The sequence below is a fragment of the Rhipicephalus microplus genome, chromosome 10 (assembly GCF_043290135.1).
Source record: "Rhipicephalus microplus isolate Deutch F79 chromosome 10, USDA_Rmic, whole genome shotgun sequence".
Taxonomy (NCBI): Eukaryota; Metazoa; Arthropoda; class Arachnida; order Ixodida; family Ixodidae; genus Rhipicephalus; species Rhipicephalus microplus.
In genome coordinates this window covers 58,360,166-58,385,460 of record NC_134709.1, presented here as the reverse complement: position 1 = coordinate 58,385,460, position 25,295 = coordinate 58,360,166, and the positions used below count along the sequence as shown (strand labels likewise).

General features: G+C 45.2%; 1 protein-coding gene across 2 annotated transcripts in view; it reads left to right on the top strand.

Moving 5' to 3' along the window:
* Positions 1 to 25,295, top strand: part of LOC119181201 (zinc finger SWIM domain-containing protein 5) — a 63,262-nt gene that overhangs the window by 23,465 nt on the left and 14,502 nt on the right. The window contains exons 7-16 of one of the 2 annotated variants that reach the window (XM_075875740.1): positions 903 to 1,103; positions 3,397 to 3,771; positions 6,123 to 6,368; positions 9,212 to 9,346; positions 9,770 to 10,079; positions 10,788 to 10,911; positions 12,786 to 13,030; positions 16,130 to 16,281; positions 22,448 to 22,614; positions 24,781 to 24,928. In XM_075875740.1, coding sequence (XP_075731855.1) covers positions 903 to 1,103; positions 3,397 to 3,771; positions 6,123 to 6,368; positions 9,212 to 9,346; positions 9,770 to 10,079; positions 10,788 to 10,911; positions 12,786 to 13,030; positions 16,130 to 16,281; positions 22,448 to 22,614; positions 24,781 to 24,928 — 2,103 coding nt within the window. Of the gene's footprint in view, positions 1 to 902; positions 1,104 to 3,396; positions 3,772 to 6,122; positions 6,369 to 9,160; positions 9,347 to 9,769; positions 10,080 to 10,787; positions 10,912 to 12,785; positions 13,031 to 16,129; positions 16,282 to 22,447; positions 22,615 to 24,780; positions 24,929 to 25,295 lie in introns of both variants that reach the window. The other variant, XM_037432379.2, reaches the window with a different exon arrangement.

The following is a 25,295-nucleotide window of genomic DNA, read 5'->3' as shown; positions in this document are numbered from 1 at the left end:
AATACGATTCCAGGCTCAGATATTTATTGCGGTATAGTAAACCGGATATTTAACATTTTGACGCATTTTTAGAACCAGAAAATACGTCGACGAAGTCTAAAACGTGCATTGGCACCACCAGAAACCACCGCTGTTCAGCAAGCAAGGGCGCCACCATTGCTTGATAGCGATTGCAACGAGACTGCCCTGCTTTGCCAAAAAGAGGGCAGTCTCATTGCCATCACTATTGAGCAATGGCAGGATAAGAGTGGGATAAAATAAGGCAAAAGTCACCGCTTCATGATACCCTGCTGCCATCTCGGCGTTTTGACGGTGGACAGCTGCTGGTGTTAACGTGTTAATGTAACTGTTTGGTTCGTTCACGAATGCGGTTGTGGTCATTGTTTCAGCGTGCTTTTCACCATGGCCTCGCTGCGCATGGGTGAGAATCGTGTTGTGACGCTGCTGGGCTAGAATAAAAAGCAGCGGACACTTTTTGAATTTTGAGAATGAACGTTACTTTGTTTTGCTAGTTCAGATCGGCTATATTTTTTTCAATTTTACTTCAATGAAATGTTCGCTTTAACGAAATTTTTTTCGCGCTCCTTCAGTTTCGTTGTAGCGGGGTTCGACTATACAGTCAAACCTCTTTATCACAGTCCCTGATATAAGAGACAGATTGGTATAAGAGACACCATGTACCTACAGTAAAATACGGGTCAATGAGAAAATGCATACGAGGTACCGTGCTTATGAGAGGCATCTCATATAAAAAACAAGAATTGCTGCTAGCAGCATGCCTTTTATAAAGGGGTTCAACTGTATACATCTTGTGAAAAATAAAGAAATCGAATTGATAGGCCAGCTGGTGCTTTGGTGTTACGATGGCAGATTTTGTGTAGTTTCACACGTGCGCACTGCAGGCACCCTGTGGGTCTGTGTGGTCTTGAATCCGCACTGCACCAGTGCTGAGAAACATCAGTGGCGGCAGCTGCTCGAACGGTGGTCCTCGATGCACATCTGCCCGCTGGAGGATGCCGACTTTCGTCCCAGCGCCACGGGACGCCGTCCCCTCGTGGTCGACGACGATTCGTCTGACTCGTCCGACGACGACGGTGGGCACGGTGAGTTGGGCACTCTTGAAATTGCACTTGCGGCAGTTGCTTTTGATGTGCGTACTGCCGAATTTTTGAGTGCCGGCTTTACAGTCAAACCCCTTCTAACAGACACTGATTTAACAGTTAATTTATATGTAGAGAACACCTGCATGCCAAGACCAAAATAAGTTGGCAAGAAAATTAGACTGGGTGCCCTTCTTATAAGATGCTCCCTATATAAGAGACAACTGTTTTCCAGTGCACATCTCTCACAAAGGGGGTTCAGCTGTATGCAGTTTTTACCAAAGCATATGATTGAGGAGGGGTAGCTGCCTAAGTTGGAGCGCTGTTCAGTAAAGTGTGGCTGTTTAATTATGTTGTTAATATATGATAAAAACTAAAAGCACGTAAGATGAGCACATGGACAAAGGATTTAAACACACGAGCGCCAACTTAGAACCTTCTGTATCAGTGCTCGTGTGTCTCGTGCCTCTTCTCTCTTCTTGTCTCTTGTGTTTTTGGTTTCTATCACGGAGAGTTGTACTATACACGAAATTTATTAAAGACATAGAGATGTGCTCTAATTGTTAAGAGTATACGGTATGTGAAAGATTGCTCAACTTTGCTTTATAGAGCCATTGGTGTGCAGTTACAGATTGGTGCAATCATTATTCAAGATGTTGGTTTGCCTGGTTAGGCTGCATTGCACTGAACTGGCTTCTTTCAAAGGGCCACTCATCAGGTCTGACAATTTTGAGCCGACAAGTGCAATGCGAAGATTTGGCGTTCACGATCATGTCTGCCAAAATTCGCAACGCTGCGTGCTCCGGAAATGGGTCAAATTTCAAGATGAACGCTGCTCCCCCTTCCTTTTGCTGATGTGTGCATATGAATGGCCCTGCATACACCGCAATGCAGTGATGTTGGTCCTCTACGTAGACGACTATGCTCTGACGTTGCCAGCAGTGGCACGTGACATGGCGAAAATGATTTAAAACAACCTGCGTAGTTTATGTATTTGTTGCTTGAAGAGATGAATAAATCTCTAGCTAAATAATGCTACGCAACAAGGGAATGTGCGCATTCCTTTTTTTTTTCATTTTCCCTATGAATTGCAACAAGATGCGGGGCTAATATGCCAGCATTTCGCATGCATTCGTGTCTCCGCGGTCAGCACATCGAGCAGACGACCGTCGGGGAATGCTCCTACGCGTTCGCACACTCATTGTGCTTATCTATTCTATTGCGTCTAAGCCAACGTTTCCAGACTGCCCTGCAGAAATGGGCAGTAGGCCTCAAAACAACGATGGTCAAAAAAAAAAAAAAAAGCCGCTCGCGTGCACGGGGATTGGGCTTGTTCGGGTACGCCGTGCGCACGTGACCTTTTGGTCGGATGCCGGAGAGGAGGGAAGATATTTCGCTTGTGAAGGCGACACGGAAGAGCGGCAAGGGTTTCGAGCTTGCCTCCTTTCATCGTCCTTTCGTGCCGCTTAAAAAAACAATTTTCTCAGCTCGTAATGAACTGATTAAAAATATTTTTGTGGCAAAATGTTTCTCATCAGACACCCGACAACTTCTGTGGTCTAACTAAAATTCGGTATGGGGCCTGGTGAGTGGCCCTTTGAAGCTAGTTATTGTGCTTAGCATTACTCATGTGCTGTGTGGCTAGTTTCTCACTACTCTTAAAATTGCAGTTTTATAATGTGGTATTAGTACTGTAGTATTCTAATATTACTTGAACTTTTCTTGGCAGTGTTCTTTAAAAAAAAATTAGCCAGGAACAAGTCGCATTTGTTTATTTTTCACTTTGTCACAACGAATGTCCTATGACTTAAGTAATCACTTCTGAGTGTTTCCTTTGTAGCAGCTTTGGGTTGTGAACATTTTGGTCCCTTTTGTTCATGTTTTGGTCACAACTCCACCAATTTCCTGAATACTTTTCTTTTATACGATTTGTTTTTGCTAGCTTTTGGCAACTTTATGTAGCTTGTAACCTCGGGCTCCTTTTAGAGTTTCAAATTTGGTGTGCTGCTGCAGATGTATTGAAATGTGCAGGCCTTAGTACTACTTTTGTATCTCTATATGTGCTCACTGTTTCGTAGCGTTGTTATCAACATTGGCGAATTCTTTTGAATACAACGGCGCTTGTGTTTCGACCCAATCAGAAGTATGGCCCCACTGTTTTGTGAGCCAACCACAGTGCACCAAGTAGGGTATCTGGTTATACGACGCGATTCACTTGTGCAATGGAATGGCGCTCGTAGTGCAGTTACAGCCTCTTGCAGCATTGTTAATGAGCCTCTGTTTTCGCTCGTGGAAGGCGACGGTCGAGGCGGTCATCACGGAGGCAATGCAGGAAGTCACCACCACCCACGGGGAGTGCCGTCTGGTTCTCACCACGGCGGCCACTCGCATCGGCGGTCGCGACGAAATGGCCTCGTAACGCCGCCGCGCTCCATCTTTCACCGTGCGCTGGAGGCTTGGATGCTGTCGTGGGACGACCCGCACCTGCGCTTCATCCTGTCGCACGATGCCTGTGCCGAAACCCATTCCCACCGCTCGTCCGCATTGTCCTCGTCGTCCTTCTCGCCGTCGTGTTCGTCGTCCTTGTCGTCGTCATCGTCGTCATCATGTTCCAGTTCCTGTGCCTCATCGAGCAACCTCTTCAACTCACAAGGTTACCCGCTTTGGCATGGTGAGTGGCCCTCTTTAGTCCTTAACCATGAATTTCAAATCTATCAAGCGTATACCGTACCACAAAGTATGGAATACTATTTCATGTTAGTTCGCCCTTACTGAAGGAAATAAGTGGAAGCTTAAAGGCTCGCTTTTCTTTATTAGACACAATATTAATCATTTAATCCTCGTTAATGCTCTTCCTTACTAGTCCTTTCAAAATAAGTCTGAGCACTCCACATGGGCAGTGCAGGAGTTGTTATGCATGGCAGCATGAAGCCAATGGAATTGTATTCTGTATTTCCTGGAATGATATGCCTGCATGTGTGGTTGGCAGCTTCATTGCACATTAGGGCATGCATTCACTGATGCTGCTGACTGTAGGTTTTTGCAAAATATCCAGCATGTCATAAACTCAGAGTTGTTGGGTATTATCATTTGCCCATCTATAGCAGAAAGCTATTTCAGAAACACGCAGAGATTTTTTAAAAAACAAAGCTTCTCAGGTGACCAAAAGTTTGTCCTGGTTTGGATCAAAGGTTTTCGTCAACTGGGAAGCACTACTTCTAGATAAATGTGCATGGATTTGCTTGTAGCCTTGTGAAAAAAGGGGGTGGAAACCAATTTTTTCTTTATTAGCCCTTTCTGCACCGTGTGGAATTTCATGGAACTGATTTGCAAAACAAGCGCAATATGTAGAAAATGAAAAGTTCTTAAACGAAGTGTGCTGGAGCATGCGTTCTGACCAGCAGGCTTGTCTTCTTAAAGGCTGCAACTATCCGTGATTCCAACCTATGTCGGCATTTTATCCCCGCATTGATCTGTGCAATTTCCCTGAATTACAAGAAAAAATTCCGAGGTTAACATTTAATGTTGTAATTTAGGCATTATTCAGTCTGATTCACCTTCAACTAAGTTTAAAGACGATTCGATTCCTAGCCTCTTCAGATGCAGCCTTTTCGCTTTCTTCAGATGCATATTAGATGTCAAAAAGCAGCACATCAACAGCCACTGGTCTTTTTCGACATTGCATGCGTAGGTGTGACTGTTCGGGTCGATTTCAAATCTGTAGTGTTCTTGTTCTGGCTTTATAGGCAACGGTTAACTTCATTTGTTACGCTTGCTATCAGTGTTTCATGTCTCACAGTAGAAATGCTGAGGCTCTGTTTTACTGGCTCATAGCCATCCTCTCTACGTGCAATCAGCTTCCCATTTGGCCAAATATTTTTGTCACCACTTTCATCATCATTGTCATCATCGTCATCATTAGCCTGACTACGCCCACTGCAGGGCGAAGGCCTCTTCCATGATCTGCTAATCAACCCTGCCTTGTGCTTTCTGCTGCCACAATATACCTGCGATCTTTTTATTCTCATCGGCCTACCTAACTTTCTGTCTGCACTTCGTGGGTTTGCCTTTTCGACCAAATATTTTTTGTCACCACTTAACTGCTTATGAAAAAAACTTCCTGGAAAGACTGGAAAGCACACGAAAAAAGTTTTTCGTCTCTTTCCTTTGCGTCGTTTTTATAGTAATAAACTCGCACCAACTCTCCAGACTGTCAGACCTACTTTTAGGGTCCAGAAGTTAATGTGGGGCAACTTTTTATGTTCAGTGAGCTGGGCACGTTTTCCTGTGCACTACAAAACGAAATACTCAGTCTTTCAGAGAGCAGCAATCACTCGGGACACTCATAGTCATATATGCATGCATGCTAAACACTTACGACGACAACATTTAGTTTCCCCTCAATATTATGCGTATAATTATTTCGCATTACAGAACTTCTGTTGCCTTCAGTAGGCCCTGCAGTACACCAGAGCTTCCTTAAATGAAAAACAGCAAGTAGTGAAATTTATTGTTTTTTTGTAGCCTCTCTAGTTTAGAAAATGTAGTCGCTAAATAATGGCTGTAATTAGGCCATGTATTGTAACACTTTCAGAGCCTTACAATGATTCTAGATTCATGAAAACACGCCAAATCCTTGAAAGAAATAGAAAATCTCTAGATATAGGAATTAATTCCTAGGGTTAGTATTACAGGCTAATTTTTATAGCCCTTGTGTGTATATGCTTTGCGCCTTCTACTATCTAAACAAAGGAGGTGGAAAGGGCTACTGTACAATCGATGGTGGAGGGGTCGTAGGGAGCAAGGAAGGGGACTTTTCGCTGAATTATAGTTGTCAGAAGGAAGAACTGCCTTACAGTGATTATTTCATCGAGATAAGCAGGGAGATAACTGTGCTTATGCCCTCGAAATGGATGACAAGCCGAGCTCCTAAAGTGCTCGCTCTTAAAAAAAAATCAATAAAAAACATGTGTGATACTCAAGTGCAAAAGTAATGGCCACGTACGAATGCGTGCCTTGCAGAACCGATCCCGGTGGCGTGCTCGCGGGTGGAGGCCCTGCGCTCGCACGGCTACCAGCAGGAGGCCCTGCGGCTGGCGGTGGCCGTGGTGCGCACCATGAAGCGCCAGCAGCGAGAGTGGCAGTGCCGCTGGCATGCCGAGCAGGAGCGCTCGGGCATCCACCACCACCACCACCATCACCACCACCACCACCGGGGGGGACGCACCTCCTCCTCCTCGTCCTCCAGCTCTTCGTCCTCATCCTCCAGTGAGTCGATGGCACCTCTTGATTGCTAGAATAAAATGTTATTGCACGGCGTCATTTATCACTGGTAATGCAAATAGACAACACTCCATTGGCGTTGCAATGACATGTAGGGTGTCTGTATGCACTTTTGCACATGGAACATTCTTCAAGGCATTCTATTATACCTGATGAAACACTATAAAGAAATATATACAGACTAGTGGATTGAAACACGCTGGCAGGGAAGAAACACCTCGTCATCGTTTCATTGAAATACAAGGCACATAGACAGGAGTCATGACGGAGGCCTGTGCGGCACTGTCAGTAGATGTGCCCTTTGACTGAGCATGGTCGTCCACAGTTCTGTGTACCCCTTATAAGTCGACTCTCGTTATTTCAAACACGAAGGGACCTCTGAATTTTGTTTAAATTATCAGAAGTTCTCAGACATATGACAAACATATGACTGTGGGTGAGGTGCCACCACGCATCATGATTAGGCATTGATAATATCAAATTTAAAAGCTTTTTAAGTGTTTTTAAACCCTAATTGCTCGCAATGAATAGGAAGGAGAGTTGTAAGATCTACAAATTTGTCGGCCATTTACTGCTGATCAGACCTTTTAAAAAAATCACGAATTGCCAACTGCTTCCTTGGTGTACGTGCCTTCAGCACAAAGCTCTCTATACCAGTTGAGGAGCATCACGGTTTACCATGCGTGTGTTTTTTTTTCAAACATTTGTTTACTAGCAGTCTTTTTCCTTGATGGCCTGAGGCGCTTATTTTTCATTTTTAGACTGTTAGCATTATATAAGCATGCAAATTTTTAAATAGTAGTGGGAAAGCAGCAGATATTCTCTGATATGGAACCGCAAAAAGTATTAAGTAATCGAATGATGGAGTTTGAATTAAGAGGCTTTTAAATACATTGAAAGAATATAGGGCCAACCAAGAAATCGAATTTTGTTTGAATTCACCGTAAGTATGAATTATCAGAGTTTGAATTATTGCGAGTCTACTGTACTGCTGCTACCCTTAATCAACACAGCATTCCAAGTTGTTGCTGTTGCACTCATCACTCTGCCTTTGAAAATAAATGGTGACTTTTTCACAGTATCGCTTCTTTTGCTTGCAGAAACTTATAACTAGAATGTCTTCATAAAATTTACCCCGCATAATATTGTATTTACTCGCATAATGAGCCCACCTTTTTTTCAGAAAAGTTGACGCCAATTTGGGGGGAGGGTTTATTTCGCTGGAGGAAAAGGTCACGAGAGTTATAACAGCGAAAATTTCGGGTGACGACTTCGCTTGTTTTGACCCATGGAATGCGTGACAAATCTGTTTTTTAGCCCGAAGCTGCTTTTGTTTCCTCCCGTAATGAAAGTGCATGGATCGATGCCGAACTGTCGTCCATCCGCTCGGTTCCAATGCTCCAGCGCATGCAGCCATGTAGCTAGCATACCGGCCGAACGCACCCTGCGCAGCAGCTGTCCCAACTAAATTCCCAACGACAAACCCAAGAACAAAGATGCGGCATCGGATGGTGGTGCACAAACGTTGCGGTAGACGTTGCAGGTGCACAATGCGCGGTCGACGCGGTGGGTGCAGTTGCGCTTTGCATAGGTCCGAGACACGGTGCTCCGAGATGGTGGGAAGAATGTGTGTTTCTTCGCAGTGCGCTTCATGACCCTGCGCGAACGCCATTTTAGATGCCACGCCCTTTGTTTTTGTGCGGCTGCTCTTGCGTGGCGCCATTAGCAAAGAGCTTTCTCTTGCTTTCGACAGATGGCACTTTGCCATATAAGGCACGACTTTCAAATTTTGAGTGACGTTGTCCGCGCTCGCGCTGCTCACAACTGTTTAGCATGGTTGCAAAACTATGTTTGGCTTCATTGCATTGTTAATTTGTGATATAATGGCTTGATTTAATGTTGTTTCGATCGTTCGTTGGCTATCATACCGAAATAAAATGAACAGATACATTGAGGAACTTTTTTTTTCTCTTTCTTCACGGTCCAAGGTGGAAGGTGGGTTTATTATGCGAGTGGGTTCATTTCGCGAGTAAATACAGTAACTGCATCATTGTACTTTTTCTTGGCTTTTTGGGAAGAAGGCACATTCATTGTGCAAGTAAATATGTGATTTCAGAGGCATATAAAAGACTGTGGGTGCACACCATTTCATAATTGGGACTCCTTTTTATGAGCGTCTGTCTAGCAGAGGACAGACACGCAAATGTAAGAATTGTGGTGGGATTACAGAGTAACAGATGCCTCACCTGTAGATACAGGTGGACAGTGGACAGACGACGATGGAAAACTTTGCTAAGTAGCTTAATGAATGCTTTCTGTTCAATGTCGACTGCGAGTCTGTATGTATACTACTACTACTCATTATAACTTGCGACGTGATGTGCACAGCTTCCACTTGCCCTTATTTCCGCCACTTAACGCTGGCCTGTCATTTCGACGTCTCGTAGCTCATTTCGCCTCACACTCTTGATATGCAATTCGTATAAAGCGGCATTGCCGGGAATATTGAGTATATCCATTTTCAAACTTAATTAACCATCGAGCGTGCTTAACATACCGTGCTTCGAGAAATTGAAGTTTAGCCTATGTCACCGAAACACGAAAAATATACTTCGAAGTTCAGGAAGTCACATGTGGCGATTTCTGTGTGAAATTTTAAAATGGTACTGTGACCTTCATTTTATCCTCTATAATAAGGCCTATGATGATGAGTTTCAAGCGTACATTTTGTCAGTCTAAACCGTTTCATTTTTTCACTTTAGTGTTGTTCTTTGCAGAGCCCGCATCCGTATCGTCTTTTCACTGTCTTCCTGGACGCCCGTACACAGGTTTCTCCAATCTGACAGCGCACAACAACACGGAGGGCTGGGTGGGCCACCCGCTCAACCCCATTGGTTCCTTATTCGACACATTGGCTGAGGCGTCTCTAGTTCCAGACAGCAAGCATCTAGAATACTTTTACGGTGAGTACCGGCACAGGTTCTTCTGCAGCATTCCACCACCAGTAGCTCATGTTGTTGAGCAACTTGGCCGTACATCAAGAACTGCACTGTACAAATGTGAACCAGAAGAGCACAAAAAAAAGGCCCAGGCTCATGATACAGTTTTCATTCAGAGGAACACGCATACTTGTACCTTGCTGTCTGAAAATTCATCACTTACAAATATGCTAAAAACCTGGTCTCTGATAATATTTAAATGAGGTATTACTGATGCAGTTCTTTTGTCCATTATAAGAAAAGGCTAAATTCAAAAACAAGAATGTTGATGAAAATCTTGAGATCCAGTCAGGATCTGTTGGCATAAAAGTACGCAAAAAAAAAAAAGAAGAGTTCACCTAAGGTGTGGGTTTTCGCCGTAGTTTGAATTTCTGAATTGCTTTGCAGAATCGCTACCGGGCCCGAGTGCCGAAGAAGCTGCGGCTACCAGTAGCGGGAATGGCGGTGGCGGCGGTGGAAATGGTGGCGGTGGTGGCGGGAACAACGGCGGAGGAGGGGGAGGCAACAACAATGGAGGTGGTGGTGGTGGAGGAGGTGGCAACAACAACAACAACAACAATGCGGCTGGCAACTCGTCGCACCACCCTCATCCGTCTCACGCTCCACACGGAAATGGCGGCGGCGGGGCTGGTGGCTCTTCATCGTCGTCACCGTCTTCCTCGCAGTCGTCGTCAGCGCAGCCCCGGGAAAGACCCAGGCAAGTTGCTGCGGCATCGTTGTCATTCGAAGCAAAGTTCTGGTTGGGAGGAGAGCCTGCTCTTTGAAACTTTTTAAAAAGCTTTTGATCGATCCTAATGTTACTTGCTGATTTTATGCACAGTTTTTGCATTGTTGTAAGCTGATTTCGAGTATGAAATAGTTTTTCTAGTGCAGCATGTAGCTTTTGAAATGGTATATTTCAAAGTGCTTTTTGGGAACATTATTCAAAACTGAGAAATTTGAAAACTAAACCAGTATATCACAATGACGTGTAATGAGAACTGCTTGTGGTGTGTGGTGAAACAGTGATGAAGGTTCTAAACCCATTTGAACAAAGGTTACGGTATGATGAACATTCCTGTAAGTAGATGTCATGCTAGGATTTCACTCATGAATGTTCAGCATACCATAACTTCTGTTCTAATGGGTTTAAAACAACAAGCACGAACGTGCAAGAACAGTTGCATGCTTTATCGAGTTTGTGTGGCACCACCCGGGACGGCACAAATGTTGTCACAGTTGGTCATGGTTCTGTGATGTGACGACATTTGTGTTATCACAGAATTGCATAATTTTCATTCCAAGAAATTTCATTTTTTTTTTGTACTCGCTCGCTGGGAGTTGCTGAGTGTTTTCTGTCTCTTGTTCTCTACACGAACAGTCGCACCACGAATAGTGCATACCGTAACCACGTGTCACGATGCAGGTATCGTCATGTTGGGGTGCCAGGGAGTCGGGATCGCAGCGAGTCGCTCCTTTCGCTGGCTGTGGAGGCGGCTTTGGTGGGACTGGGACAACAGCGGTCCATGCCGGTGGGTCTCTATGCACAGGTAAGCGATGGTTTCAACTTATCTAATGTCATGTGGCTGTACACTGGTGCACGAATTTACAGTTTTCATTCCGTTCTCTGAATGAGGTTGGGTGCTAAGCTGACAGTTCAGTTCTTTTGCGGGCTTTGTTGTAGTTGTGTGCACTCTTGCCAAGCTTAATGTGTTGCCAGGTTCGAAGTGTTCAGAAGTTCATTTCCTGTGCCTCTATCAATGCCGAATTCATCTGAAACAGTTTGAACAGCTTTTTGAAACTTTTGTTATATTTTAGAAACGGTATATAGCGCAGACAAAAAGTATGCAAATACTGAAAGTCAGGACAAAATCGAACACTGCAAGGCATTGTGTTCATTAGTAGCCACTGAGCTTGTCTACTTCAGTAATTTAGGATGTATGTCGGCTGCAAAAAAAAAAAAAAAGCTAGGCCTCATATTCACAAGGCAATCTTAGTCTTATCTCTCATCATTACAGCTTTGGTCCACTGAACATGCATCCAGAGCACAAAAACAATAAAGCAATAACATAGAAAAGAGGATAAGTGTAAGGTTACTTTGTGGATATGAGCCTTACAAATGATTTCTCATCTGTTGCATGATATAAGCGGACCAAGACAGTTGCTGTCGTCGTCGGCATTTAAAGATGATAGTCTTTCTTGCAATACTTCAATGCATAAATTTTGGTCTGTCTGTCTTTCTGTTTCTGTCTGTCACTCAATTCAGCCACCAGAGCGAAAGTTTAACATATCTTGCTGAGTGACCACCCATCATGATCTCCTGGTTGCGTTCATACTAGTGAACACTCTCAATCAAAATGCAAATATGCATATTGGGGTGCAACATCATTATGCAAGTATTATTTAGTGTGTTACTTTCTCTTTAAAATTCATATATACTTATTGCTATCACAATAGCGAGCAATGGAGTCACAAGTTGGAGACAGATACTACCGATGGTAGCTGTTCTTAGCTTCCACTCAGCATGTACCTAGCCATTTGTAAACAGCCACTCTATGCTTGCTGTCATGACTATGATGACAGTGATGCTGGTTAGGACCCTTGTTATATTACAGTGAATGTCTATTGACATCACAAGGGCCCGATGAATAAAAAAGCTTTTACGCTTCTCTAAAACGACACGGTGCTGCCACCTACCAGCTGCTCTGCATTCTAGAAAACTTTCGTTTCTTGGCATTACTGCCGGATGGCATTCATATGTCACGCAACATTTCTAGACAAAAGACTATTGTCTTTTGACGTCCTTTGCAGTGAAGCGCACAGATACGGGGGCCATTTTTTGGTATTTTTTGTCATCAAATAGTTGTGCCATCGTACGATCCGCATTTCAAACACAAGATAATGAAAATTTTTGAGATCTTATGTGCCAGAACAATTATATAATTCTGCCATTTTAGTTGGCTTCCAAAATTTCGACGGGGTTCTTAGACGTGCACATAACTCTCTGTACAGTAGAGTCTCTCTGAATGGAAATTTCTCATCAAATGGAACTGTAATGAGGAACTGTAGGGAAGAATGGCCTTCAATATGGCTAGTTTCATGCTTGGATTCTGCACTAGGCAATATTTAGCAGAAAGTAACACAAGGACACATTGTCCTTGTGTCATTTTGCACTAAATATTGCCTAACGTCTTACTAAAAAAGCTAAATTTCTCCCTTTGTTCTTTAGGGGGTTGGATTGTCTTAATTTTCTTGTAGTATTCTGTACACGGGCCTGTACCACAAACCGTCGACGATTAGATTGGAACACAGAAACTGAAGCTCTAATCGCAGTTCTCTAGAGATTTTGTTGTAACGGCAGTAAACGCGTGTCAGTTATGTCTCTGATGTATGTGTGAGTGTGTTGTTCCTGATGTCTGTGCAGGAGAAGGCGTGCCGGCAAGAGGAGCGGCTGATAGCGCGCTTGCGGGACGTGGACGCGGACGGCCTGCTGGTTGGGGTGCTGCGCAAGCAGGCCATGCTGCTGCTCGAGGGGGGTCCCTACTCGGGCCTCGGTGTGGGCGCGCACCCCGAGAGCGTGCCCATGCACACCTTCGCCCGGTACCTGTTTGGGGCGCTGCTGCCGTATGACGCCGACCTGGCGTACAGCGTTGGGCTGCGTGCCATGCGGTCAGTGCGACATCGAATAAGGGGCAGTTTTGAACCAGTTGGTGATGCACTATTAGTAAAGCGAAACGCGACAGATGGGACTAAAATGCGGAGACGGACAGGAAATGTGCTGTCTTGTCTAGGAATTTGGCATGTCTGTTGTCACATTGAAGAAGTGTGGCACTGCTTGGCATTCCCTCATTTGTGCACGCATTCAACATGCATGGTTGCGAGAACACACCCCTCACGATGCGCCGCCTGACGTCACCTTCTGTTGTGTATTTTTATTCAGAAGCTGTCTGTGGCTAGGTTCTGGCAAATCGTGTCTGTAAACAAAACGACACGGAGAACGATATTGTATCTGCAGACAAGGAGGTGGCATAGAACCAACCATTTTCTTTCGCCCTCGTCGTCACCATTGCTTTTTTGACAAGTGTACTTCTTTTGCTTTCACAAAGTGGCGGTGCTACGCAAGGTCTTGTACGCATTAGCCTTGCAGCGTATTTAGTTTGTAGTGTGCACAGTCAATCCCAGATATATCGAACTCAAAGAGGACGCCAAACTAGTTCGATATATCGATAATTCTAAATACAGAATATGTCTATTTAAGAGTTACCTTGTAATGCTGCGAGTTTCGGAGCGATTCCTAGAGTCTGTGCTAGGCAAGAGATTGCCGATTCGCGCAGAATTTATAACAGAAAAGCTCGAGAACAAACGCACTTTATTTGGCATGAAAAAAGTCCATGGCCTTAGATTGCCTCTTATTTTTAGCCATGAAATTCATAAGGCCATCCTCAAAATTGTTCAGACTCTCCACATAGTCTAGTCCTGCGCCTTCGATAGCACCACGACAGTGGCGAATTAGGCTGAATGCTGACGACAGTTCTGCAGCGGTCACAGTTGCTTCAGCATGTCATCGGCATCATCATTGCTGCTCGGGTCCGCCGCATCGACACCGGCGACGTCGGCCACAATTTCTGCATCAGTGTGGTTCGGAACGGCTTGCACGCAGTCATCAGCGTTGATGAAATCGGTTGCTGTGGCCCCATCAGCGATGGCTTGTGGGAATGCCGAGAGCTGGCAGAAGTCATCGTAGAGGCATTCTAGGTCGTATCGCTCCCAAGGTCGTCGATTAACTCTAGTAGGCCAGCTTTACTAAAGAAGTTTACAACTGTGGTTTTCTTCACATTGTTTCATGCCCCAGTCATCATTTTAATCGCTCCGAGAAGGTCGATTTTCAGTTCGACCCCCAACCGAAGGTTGATCAGGAGCCGTTGCACCCGACGTCACCTGTATTCTACCTTAAATTATTTCATAATGCCTTGGCCAAGAGGCCGTAACCTTGCCGTGGTGCTGGGTGGCGAAAACTTGATAGTTATTCTTTTCAAGTGGCCAACGACGTGGTGCACAGAACAATTGTCTACAAGAAGACAAATGTTGCGATCCGCCTTCTCCAATTCGGCATCCCAAGCGCAGATCCATTCGGAGAAAAGGTCCCGTGTCATTCACGCTTTTTTATTGAAAGCGTATTGGACCGGGAGGCTCTTCGCATTCTTGAAGCAGCGTGGCGACTTGCTCTTGCCGATAACAAACGACCGCAGCTTGCAAGAACCATCCAAGTTCGCCGCGAGCAGAATTGAAACGGGCACTTAGCTCATCTTACCCCCATGACAGGAAGACCACTTCAAGTCCAACGTCTTGTTCGGCAAAATCTGCCAAAACAGCGCCGTTTCATCCGCGTTGAAGATATTCGATGGCGAAAAGCTGCCGTGAATTTTCGGCCATTCTTTGGACAGTCGCTTCTCTGTATCCTAGCTGTTTGTCGCTCCATTTTTGCCGGACAAGGGCTTTCTAACAATGCCGTTATGGCTTTTCAAGCGTTGCTGCCAGGCGGTGCCACCAATGAAATCATCCACCCCCAAGACCACAGCAAACCACTTCGCTTTCTCTATCAACACCGGTCCGTCAATACGAATGTTTTCAGTCCGAGTTTCCAAAAACCAGTCGTACAGTGCCTTTTTAACTTTGTCGTATGCAGGAGTACGCGCGTGACAAGCTTGAGAACGGAACGACTGGCCAGCCTTCGCCTTTACATAGGCTTTGTTCTTCAGAATCGTGCTTCACGTGCTCTGAAGAATGCTGAATGCTTCTGTGACCGATGACTTTTTTCGCCAGCCTCCACACGCCGAATGATGTCGGTTTTGGTAGCCGAGTCCAAGTTCTTCCGTTTTTTTCGCTTCTGTGGCGACCAGCGTCACCAGATATCGTGCACACCGTGATCACAAGTCGGAAACGTGGAAGCAGTGAGAGCTACACACAAACATAGCAACAAGGGCAATTGTAAATGGTGGCTGAATCTGTCAAAACCGGTCAAAACATGCTCTTGAGGATGGCAATGGCACTTCAGTTTTCGCAATAGGCAGCAGCAATATTGGTAAAAGCATAAAACGATAAAAAAAAAAAACACCAGGGGTATACAGTTCGCAAAGACGTGGCCTTCGAGATCGAAAGTAGCCACGGGGTGCCGATGAAAACAGCTCTCAAAGGCTCTGCTTTTGGCAATTGCCTGTTCAAGTGTGTGGACAAGGACATATTTTCGATTCGCGCGCACGAAGAGAGTACCTAATTTTTTCGGGCCGTGGCTGAATTGTGGTCTTTATCGCTGCTCAAGTGTGGAGCGTTCAGTATATCGAATGCGCTGGCGTACGATAGTTCGATATACGTGCACACGTGCGCTTTACATTTACATAGGATATTCAAGGGGATTTTTTGTCTGTTCGATATAGCCGATAATTCGATATATCCGAGTTCGATATACCCGGGAGTAACTGTAATACTAAAGCAGAGATGTTGACTGGTCGCTCTAGCATTAAAACTAGAGAAGATGGATTAAAAATAAAGTCTTTGAAAGTGATATTATCCTACTCCGGCTCCAGAATGAGCATGGCAGAGGCACAAAGCGGCAGTTGGCAGTGTATAAGTGCTCTCACTCAGTTTTCATTATATCTCAGAGGATGCATAATCTGATGGGAGGCATTCAGAACTCGCTGACAATCAAAGTTGACAGTGGGGAACACTATTTCCTTTCTTCAACATTTTTCTGCTGCCATTTCACTGCAGGCTTCCAATCCTGGAGAACCAGGAGGAACCGGACGACCCCGGCACCGGCGTCAACGCCCCGGCCGCCAGCCGGTATCCGCGGTGGTTCACCCTGGGCCACGTAGAAGTGCAACAGTGTGCCCTGGCCTCCACCATGCTCTCTGCCGCAAAGGGTGAGTGCGGCCACTACTAGTCGAACACCTGGCCCTGCCTTCTTATTGCGAGGCAACTTAGATGCCTCTTCACACTTCGAAACTGATTGTCAGCGGTGTCGACATGAGTGATGCAAATTGTCATCACGAGATGTCACCATGCGACGTTATCAAGAAATGACTATGACATTCTCATGCCATCATTAGGATGTCATCATTACATCTCATTTGTGAGGTCGCATGATGACATTGCCACATGCATACCTGCTTGGTTGAACATGAGCCAATCATAGTGGCAGTGCGAAATCAGGGGAGATTGCAATTCCAACGATCCTGGAGGTACAGTCGAACTTCACTACAACAAACGCCGCTTCAACGAAATTTCTGCCACAACGAAAAATTCACGATTCCCCGTCAGCAGTCCATAGGAATCAATGCATATATATTGCCGCCACAACGAACACTTTTTCTTCGATCGTCCCGCATCAACAAAACCTTACGATGCAATTCCAGGCTCAGATACTTATTGCACTGCAGTGAACCCAATTTTTAACTTATCGATGCATTTTCAGAGCCTGAAAATGCGTCAACGAAGTCTAAAACAGGTTGGCACCCCCAGAAACCACCGCTATACTATAGCTGTTCAGCAAGCAGTGGTGCCACCATTGCTCGATAGCGATGGTGATGAGGCTGCCCTGCTTTTGTTTTGCCAATGGCTTGCTTTTTAGCCACAGATGATCCGAAGCTGAAGCTCAGTCGCTCAGTTCATGGTTTCTTTCTCGCAGCTGAGTGGTGCAACCGCGACACGATGCCTTTTCTGATGCTTATCACTATGTTCGCGCTTGGCCAGTGTGGTAACTAATCAGAGCGGCTGTTTGTCCGCATTATCAACAAAATCAGCTAGCCGCGAGTGATAGATGATAAGAATGGCATAGAATAATGCAAAAGTCGCCGCTCCACGATACCCTGCCTCCATCTAGGCGTTGTCGGATACTTTTGACGGTGTTAACGTGTTAATGCAACTGTTTGGTTTGTTCACAAAAGCCGTTTTAGGCGTTGTTTCAGCGTGCTTTTCATCATGGCCTCGATATGCATGGGTGAGAATCACGTCGTGACGCTGCTGGGAAAGAATAGGAAGCAGCGAGCATTTTTAGAATTTTGAGAATAAGCGTTTCTTTGTTTTGCTAGCTCAGATCAGCTATATTTTTTTCGATTTTACTACAACAAAATTTTCGCTTCAACAAAGCTTTTTCCGCACCCCGTCAGTTTCATTTTAGTGGAGTTCAACTGTAGTGCAAAATTTGTTTTAAGATGTGAGATGGTTTATTTCACCATAATCGATACAATGTTAGATGTAGAAAGCTTCTGAAGGGGGCGGGAAAAGTTCAATACAACGATAAAAAAAGGAAAGAAAATGGGTCTCGCCTAGAAGTTGTCATAGTTTGATGTGTAAGGGTCAATGTAAGTTTTGTTTTTACAGTATTTACCACTTGAGCAGTGCACAGGATCAATGTTACTGTATTTACTCGAGTAATGATTGCATTCGCATGACAAATGCACCCCAACTTCAGTCAGAATTTTGATTTTTTTTTTCTCCCTCATGATAAACAAACCATTGACATTCATGTGCTGCAGTCCTGCAAACCGACACCTGGAACTTTTTTGCCTGTTGGAATTTTTCCATTTTTTATTATGCTGACCCCCTGTCAGTCACGTCTGCTCGCTGCCTCCCCCCGCCCCCCCCCCCGTCTTTCACTGCTGCGCGCGGTTAGGTTTTCTTTCTATCTGCACAGCATGACCCTTCTCTTGTTTGATTATCCGTGCGCCACAGCGAGGCTCACGAACGGTGCAAGTGTGAAGACATTGCAGCAGAGAAGCACATAGCGAGCGAAGGTCACGAAACTGCCCACGCCAACCCATAGTCACTTCCTGAAAATACGAAACTTTAAGGGCCATGACATGCACGCCATTTTCGAGCAACGCTGACAAGATTTGCTGTCGCCATGGCTGTCATCCCTATCGCGTCTTAGGTTTTTGGACAACCATAAAAAATCGCTTGTTGCCCAGAAAAGAGAGTGACTGTTTTTTGCAACATGGTAGCACCCCGAATTCTTGCTTCGCTTGCAATGAGCTCTTCATACTTGCTATCTGCGCGTACTTCAAGAAACGCTTTCTGTAGTCACTTTTCATGTGGACAGCAAGGCAGTGGCCGTATTTTGTCACTAATCTTGTTATCGACAGTTTGTATTGATGCTTCGGCGGTAGCTTGCTGCAATATTGGTTACTTGCTGCAATGTCAACGGTGTCGTCACGGTTGTCGTTGGCGAAGTACGTCGTAGCATCATGGCACACGCTACTGAGTGCTTCTTGAGATCACAGCATATACTACTGTTGTGCTTAAACAGTTGCGAGAAAAGAAAGCCGGGGAACACATTAATGGAGTACACGGGTGGCACGGGGACAGCTTGCAGAAGATGGCGCCATCAGCTCCAAACATAGTGAAGTGCAACGAAGAAGTTTTTTCCAAATAGTAACTTTTTTTTTTTCCATTACCACATCTTTTGCACATCCCAAAAAAGTGTTCACAAAGTTTGCCTTGCGTTATAAATGCAGCCCCACCTTTGCTTTGATTTTTTCAGGAAAAAAAGTGCATTCATTTCGTGAATATATACAGTATGTACCTCTACGGTTGATGGCTGGCACTGATGTAACAGACTGTCGACCCTCTTCATGATTGTAGCACAGTTAATCCAACCAATGGCAGCTATTCACTTTTGTGAACGGCATGTTTCAAGCACTATTAGCTAGTGCTATGATGCGGAAAATGTGGACTTTTGACTTCTGTACACATAATATACAAGCTGCAGCACATTCAGCTAGAATCTTGTCTCAACTTGAAGCTTGACAGGTGGTGCTACCATTGCAGCGCACGGAAGAATACTTGTGGATCATGAAAATGGCCTGTACACCATCAAAAGTGCGAACATGGTACCCTGCTGGGACATTTCATAGAAAAGACCAGAAGGAGTTCAATCGTACATAAATATGAAGACGGGGGGGGGGGGGGGGGTCAAAAGTTTGCTAGCCACTATTTCCTATAATCCTTTGGCAGCCTAACCTGGGAACTTTTGATCCCCCTTGTACATTGCTCATGGATTGAAACACCACATCAAAGCTTTGAATATAATGACCAGTATATGTAGTTTTACTAGATAACTGCGACATGTAGCTACAGTAAAATCTCAGTGTAACGAACTTCAGGGGAACGGGGCAGTTTGTTTGTTACATTAAAAGCTTTTTAATTTGAACTGCAAGGGGAAGCCGCCTCAGTACAAATTAATAAAAGTTTGAACTAACGAAAGGGAAGAACAACAATGGTACACTGCGAGTAGGGCATAACGATTTCTTTTTTGAAAAAATCTGTGATCGCGGTCTGCCTTCTTTCTTTGAAGGCGACAGCGAGCACTTTTTGCTCTAAAGAGTGAATTTGGCGGAAGGCCTCTTCTCCGCCTTCTTCAAAACTTAAGAGAAGACGGGCGGCATTCAATCCGGCCATGACTTCTCCAGCAGAGGGCCGCACTGGTGCTTCGTCCTCCTCCTCATCATCGTCACTGGAAGCGACAGGTTCTGCACTTCTCACCTGACATATTATGTCGCCATCTGTGAGTGCACCACACACCACTGGACTTGAGTCCACATCGACGTAGTCCGCAAAGCAGACATCTTCCAAAATGTCCGCCATGGGGGCGGTGACGCCGTGTTCGAGCACTGGTGGCTTGTCAGCTTGCAGAGCTTCGGTGCTGAAGCCACAGTAGCGAAAGCAATTTGCTATCGTAAGCGCTGTCACTAGCTCCTAAGCATGCAAAGCATGTGCAGTGCACTTAGGAGCGTCACTTGGTAGTTATTGCACAAAATAATTCATTCCAACATATACGACGCCGATAAAATGATTTTAAATTTCTAATTATACCCTGGTCCATGCGCTGCAGTACCGCTGTCATGTTTGCTGGAAGGAAGGCCAGCTCGTCGCGTTTGCTGGAAGGAAGTGTTTTGGCACGGTATTTGCCGCGGGCACACGCCATCAAGTAGTCAGAGCAGCAGAATCTCAACAGGCGGGAAGCTACTACCGGCGCTACCGCAACAAACGTTAGCCGAGGCCTAAGAGCAACACAAAGAATCACGACTGTCGGAAGCTACTCCCAGTACCAACAACCGAGGTGTATGACGCACGCCCGAGACAGAGACTGCAAAGAAGGCTGGGCGAAGCTACGGCGCACTCGATTTGCTGTGTGCTGGTCATGCCATCTGTTGTCTAACAGCGACAGCTATGCAGGATTTTCAAAGGCTCCGAGATTGGCGCTAAAAAAAAAAAAAACAAATCTTGGAGGTTACGTAGGACGGAGAGCAGGCAGCTGCCGAGAGAGAGAGAGATTGTGGGGGGGAGGGGGGTGAAAAGTAAGTGCCGCTATTTTCTGCACTCTGGCCTCCGTGCCAGTTTCTCCGTTTTTCTCTCCGCTCCCTGTCACCTCCGCCTTGTAACTCGGCAGCTGCCCTATCGAATGACTAGCCAAACTGCCGGCACGGTGGCGCGTAGTTCGAATTATCTGCGGCGGAACCTACTTGCGTCAGAATTCACGGGATATTTTATTCATAGGTTTGTATAGAGCTTGGCCGGACCACAACTTACAGTTCAAATTATCCATAAATTCGAATGATTTAAGTTTGAAGCAATCAGCTTTCACTGTATTTTTAAAGGTCGTTATAGTGAAAGCCCAAAAATTAACCATAAATACTTATTTTCCACCGACCAAAACGACTTACCTTTACAACGGTGGTTCCTTGAACTCATTTTACATGATAAAAAACAAATGCCTAAGTGCACACAAAAAATGCACGTTTCCTTAAATAAGTCTGTGATTTTTCTTTTTTGACTCGTGCAGCACAAATTTTGCAGCACGAAGGCCTCCAGCTCATCCGCACTCCTCACTTTCTCCTTAGCGAAAACTGCTTCCACATCTTCGTCGCAAGCAGATATGAACTCATTGTAGTAGCACCGCAGCGCGAACGCTGATTTGCTTTGCGGACGTGACAAGTAATCACCGAAAAAATTAACACAACTGACAAGGCCTCCTCAGAGAACACCTATACCCCTTTGGCCTCCTAGATTACATGTAGAAGTGACAAAAATTTTAGCTCTTTCTTTCCGAAGAAAAGAAAGAGCTAAAAAGGAAAACTCCTCGCATTTTGTTTTCTGTTCCCTCGCTGTCTTAGGTTTTCGGCGTGCTTGCTCTCTGCTCCGCAACTCCCACTCTGCCCTCTGCCTCGCAGACCTGGCCCTCCTGTGTTGCCCTTGCCTCTCGCCTCTGCGCTTGTAAACCTGCAGTGTCGGCGTTTCAATAAAAAGAAAGAAAAGAAAGTCGTCTTTTAGTTGTTTTTTTTTCTCCACATTGTCGTGCGTTCTCTGAGAAGCAAGGCGTTCGTTTGTGTCGTCTGCTTGGGTACCGCTCCGGATATCGCGACGTATTTCAGAGCATGAGATCGTAGTACTGAGCTGTTGTTAATATAACGTGGAACTAAATTAGCACTCGTTATTCTGAAAAGTTTGGTATTCTGAAGTACATAGTAGTGAAATAATTTTACATTGAAACTATTAGTCGTCGGCACGGGATTTTTAAAAGTTTATTAATCTGAAAAGTTTGTTAAAGTGGTGTTCGTTCTACCGAGATTTCACTGTACAACTCTGGCCACTAAGGGTAGCATTGGCCCTGATGTAAGTTTTAGGGTTGAAATTTTGTTTTAGTGTAGCGAAAGTTTTCTGTGATCGCTTCTTTATACTTCGTAATGATAGTGTGCATGCTTTGGTTGTGGGGCTGCCCTGAAAGGGAAGAGTCCCGTGCATTTTTCAGTGAACAAATCTCTGTGTATTAGTAGTAGACATGAGAAGAATGGGTGAGAACAGAGTAAGAGCTGTATAAGAGACCACTAGATAGACAGTTTATTTCAGCATAATTCAGGTGAGTTATACTTTTCACACAGGGTACCAGTTTGCTGGCTCCACTATGCCAATCAATGCATGCTGAATCAGTTATTAGAGACTATACCCTAGGTGACTATGATAGCTGTCTGGAAGATGTGTGCAGCAAGTTTCAAGAAGGTGATCGTAGAGTTCTTTTCCTGTCTTGTGCAGAGGATCTGATACGCCTGCGGACGGTGATGAAGTCGTCGCAGCGCAACATCCACAGTTCGTCGCAGTTGTTCAAGCTGGCGCAGGACGCATTTCGCATTGCCGTGCCCCAGGACGGTGGTCCCAGGCACTTGGCCCTGCTCAACGTTGCCTTTGAGCTGGGCCTACAGGTGAGCATTGTTTGCTGTCCCATGGGTTTTAAAAAAAGTGAATTTTGTGGATTTCGTGTTTCAAAACCACGATACAATTATGAGGCACGTTTGCATGCACATAGCACAATATCGCGCATAGTTTTGTTTGAAGTAATAATAATTTGAGTGTATAATGTGCCCTTGCACTGCTCTTGTGTGGTGCATTTCGGGCCATTCAAGGTGCTTCTGTACCTTAATTTTGAGGAGCATTTGATATGCTTATAAGCTTATGTGCATTGGAAGCTTGGGAAAAGACCAAAGGATACCAATCAAGGTGTACTGTGAAGAGGGGCATGTTTTTGTGGATCCCCTATTGCTATGGGCGTCGTCATCACATGAATGAGAAATCGTTGACAATAGGACCTCCCTTAGGTCTGGTGAAAACAAGCCCCCTTGTCGAAATGTCGACTCCAGTGACATTCCCTGTTCAATCATTTTGCTCCTCTTGAAGCCTCCATTTTTCCCTAACTGCTGTCTTGCTTGGATCAGCAATACACTATAGTGTTGACACATAAAACCCCGTATTTCTTGTAGGAGGTGCTCATAAGTGATCTAAACATTCAGTCGTGCTCTCGCAATTGTGTAGATAAAGGGGGGCTTGAAAATAAAGGAGGGCTCCTGGAATCATGTGCATGAATGTGATCATGTGCATTAGGCCCATTTGTACTGTCAATACTTTATTACCGTATTTACTCGATTCTACCGTGGCCTCGATTGTAACGCGCACTAGGTTTCCACGATGAAAAAAAAAAAAAAAAAAAAGGAAGACATCGATTGCAATGCGCACCCATTTTTCTCGTTCGCCCACACGATCACACCACTTGGGAAAAAGACTCCTTTCTGGAGCGTCTTCCATTTAAATATGAGGTATGGGGGAAGCTTGTGCCTATCTGATGTGCAACAGAGCATTGCCGTCACTCTATTTTTACCGTGGCCCGATGTCAGCACGCGAACTTTCTTCGCCCCTTTCTTCTCGGCGGTTGTGGTGCCAGGCATGTCAAAGTAAAGAGGCGTCTGATCGGCATTCCCGATTTGCCCAAGCAGGGAGCCATTGTTGTGCCGCAAGTTTAGGACGAACCTCTGAAAACTGAAGCTTTTCTTTGTGCTCCTTCGGCAACTTTTGGCCTATGCCCGTTCGCCTTAGAGGGAAAAGCCTTTCCTCGTCATAAAGTTAGTTAGCCAGCACCTGGTCGCGTTAAACTGGCTCCGCATTAGCCCTTTTTTAAGGCTAACTGCATAGCCTGCACTTGGAGCAGTTCTGTCATCACGGGCTGCTGTGCCGCTCACTGCTCAATCACATACTCACCAAGCAGCTCTTCAATTTGCGGAAACCGACCCTGCTGTGGTCCACTGAAGCCTTTGCGTGAATGTTTGCTGTCGACAATATTCTGCTCTTGTTTCTGCCAGTCCCGCACGCACGTTTCAGGAACTCTGAACGACCGCGATGCGGCCCGATTCCCGTCCGTTTCTGCACACGCGATGACTTTTCTTTTAAAAGCGGCATCGTGGTGCACTCGTCGAGTTTTTGGAGTCGGCCCTTCCATGCCGTCGATGCTAATGCACACAAAGATGACGAACTCCTCAGCACACGTACGAAGTGCCACACATGGGAAACACATAGGCAGAAATGGCCGACGCGCCGTGCCGACGCACGTAGGGTGCGGCCATTTTGGAATGCCGATGGCAATAGAATGACCGTATCCATTTTTTTTCGTACTCGATTCTAACGCACAAGTGATTTATGAACTCGCTTAACCGAAAAAAAGGTGCGCGTTAGATTCGAGTAATTACGGTACACAGTTGCAGATAATTCATGAGACTAATGATCACTGTAGTACAGTCAACTCTTGACAAATAGAAATCTCTTAATTTGAATTACTGCCTAAATGGAACAACAGCCTCTATATTGGTTTCATACTTGAGCTCTGGATTCCAGTACATCCCTCAGTAAATGAAACTCCTTTAACGGAACATATTTTTCTGGTCTGAGTTCTGGATTCCAGTTCATCCCTCAGTAAATGAAACTCCTTTAATGGAACATATTTTTCTGGTCTGCTCAGATTTTATTTAACAAAAGTCTACTGTATCTGCATTTCTTGTCAAAGCCAACCACGTGACAATAACGTGACTGTTGTCAACACACAGGTAATGCGGGTGACCCTGACGTCACTGAACTGGCGACGACGGGAGATGGTGCGCTGGCTGGTGACTTGCGCCACAGAGATCGGCCTGGACGCCCTGGTGTCCATCATGCAGAAGTGGTACCAGTTTTTCACACCAACCGAGGCTACCGGTATGTGCCCCTCGTGTATGACTCTTTGTCCCTGCATGATTTGTGGGTCTACTTTCTGACTTCTGAACCTATCCTTGTTTTTTTTTTAGTTGTCACGTGGATGTGCAGCAACTATGCTGTTCATGCTTTAGCTCCAACTTGGGACACCAATTTGGTGGGAAATCATGACTGTTTGTCAAGATTGTGCCAAATGCACCAAATCGCTGCTTTTGGCACAACACTGATGAACAGCCATGATTTCGCGCCTAGGTGCACCAAAGTTAAATCCACAGACCATGTTTGGTCACGCTGATCTGCAGCACAGTGCTCCTTAAATCTGCAGGCATGACATGTTTGCAGAGTGTTGACGTGTCATTCTATGCTGTGG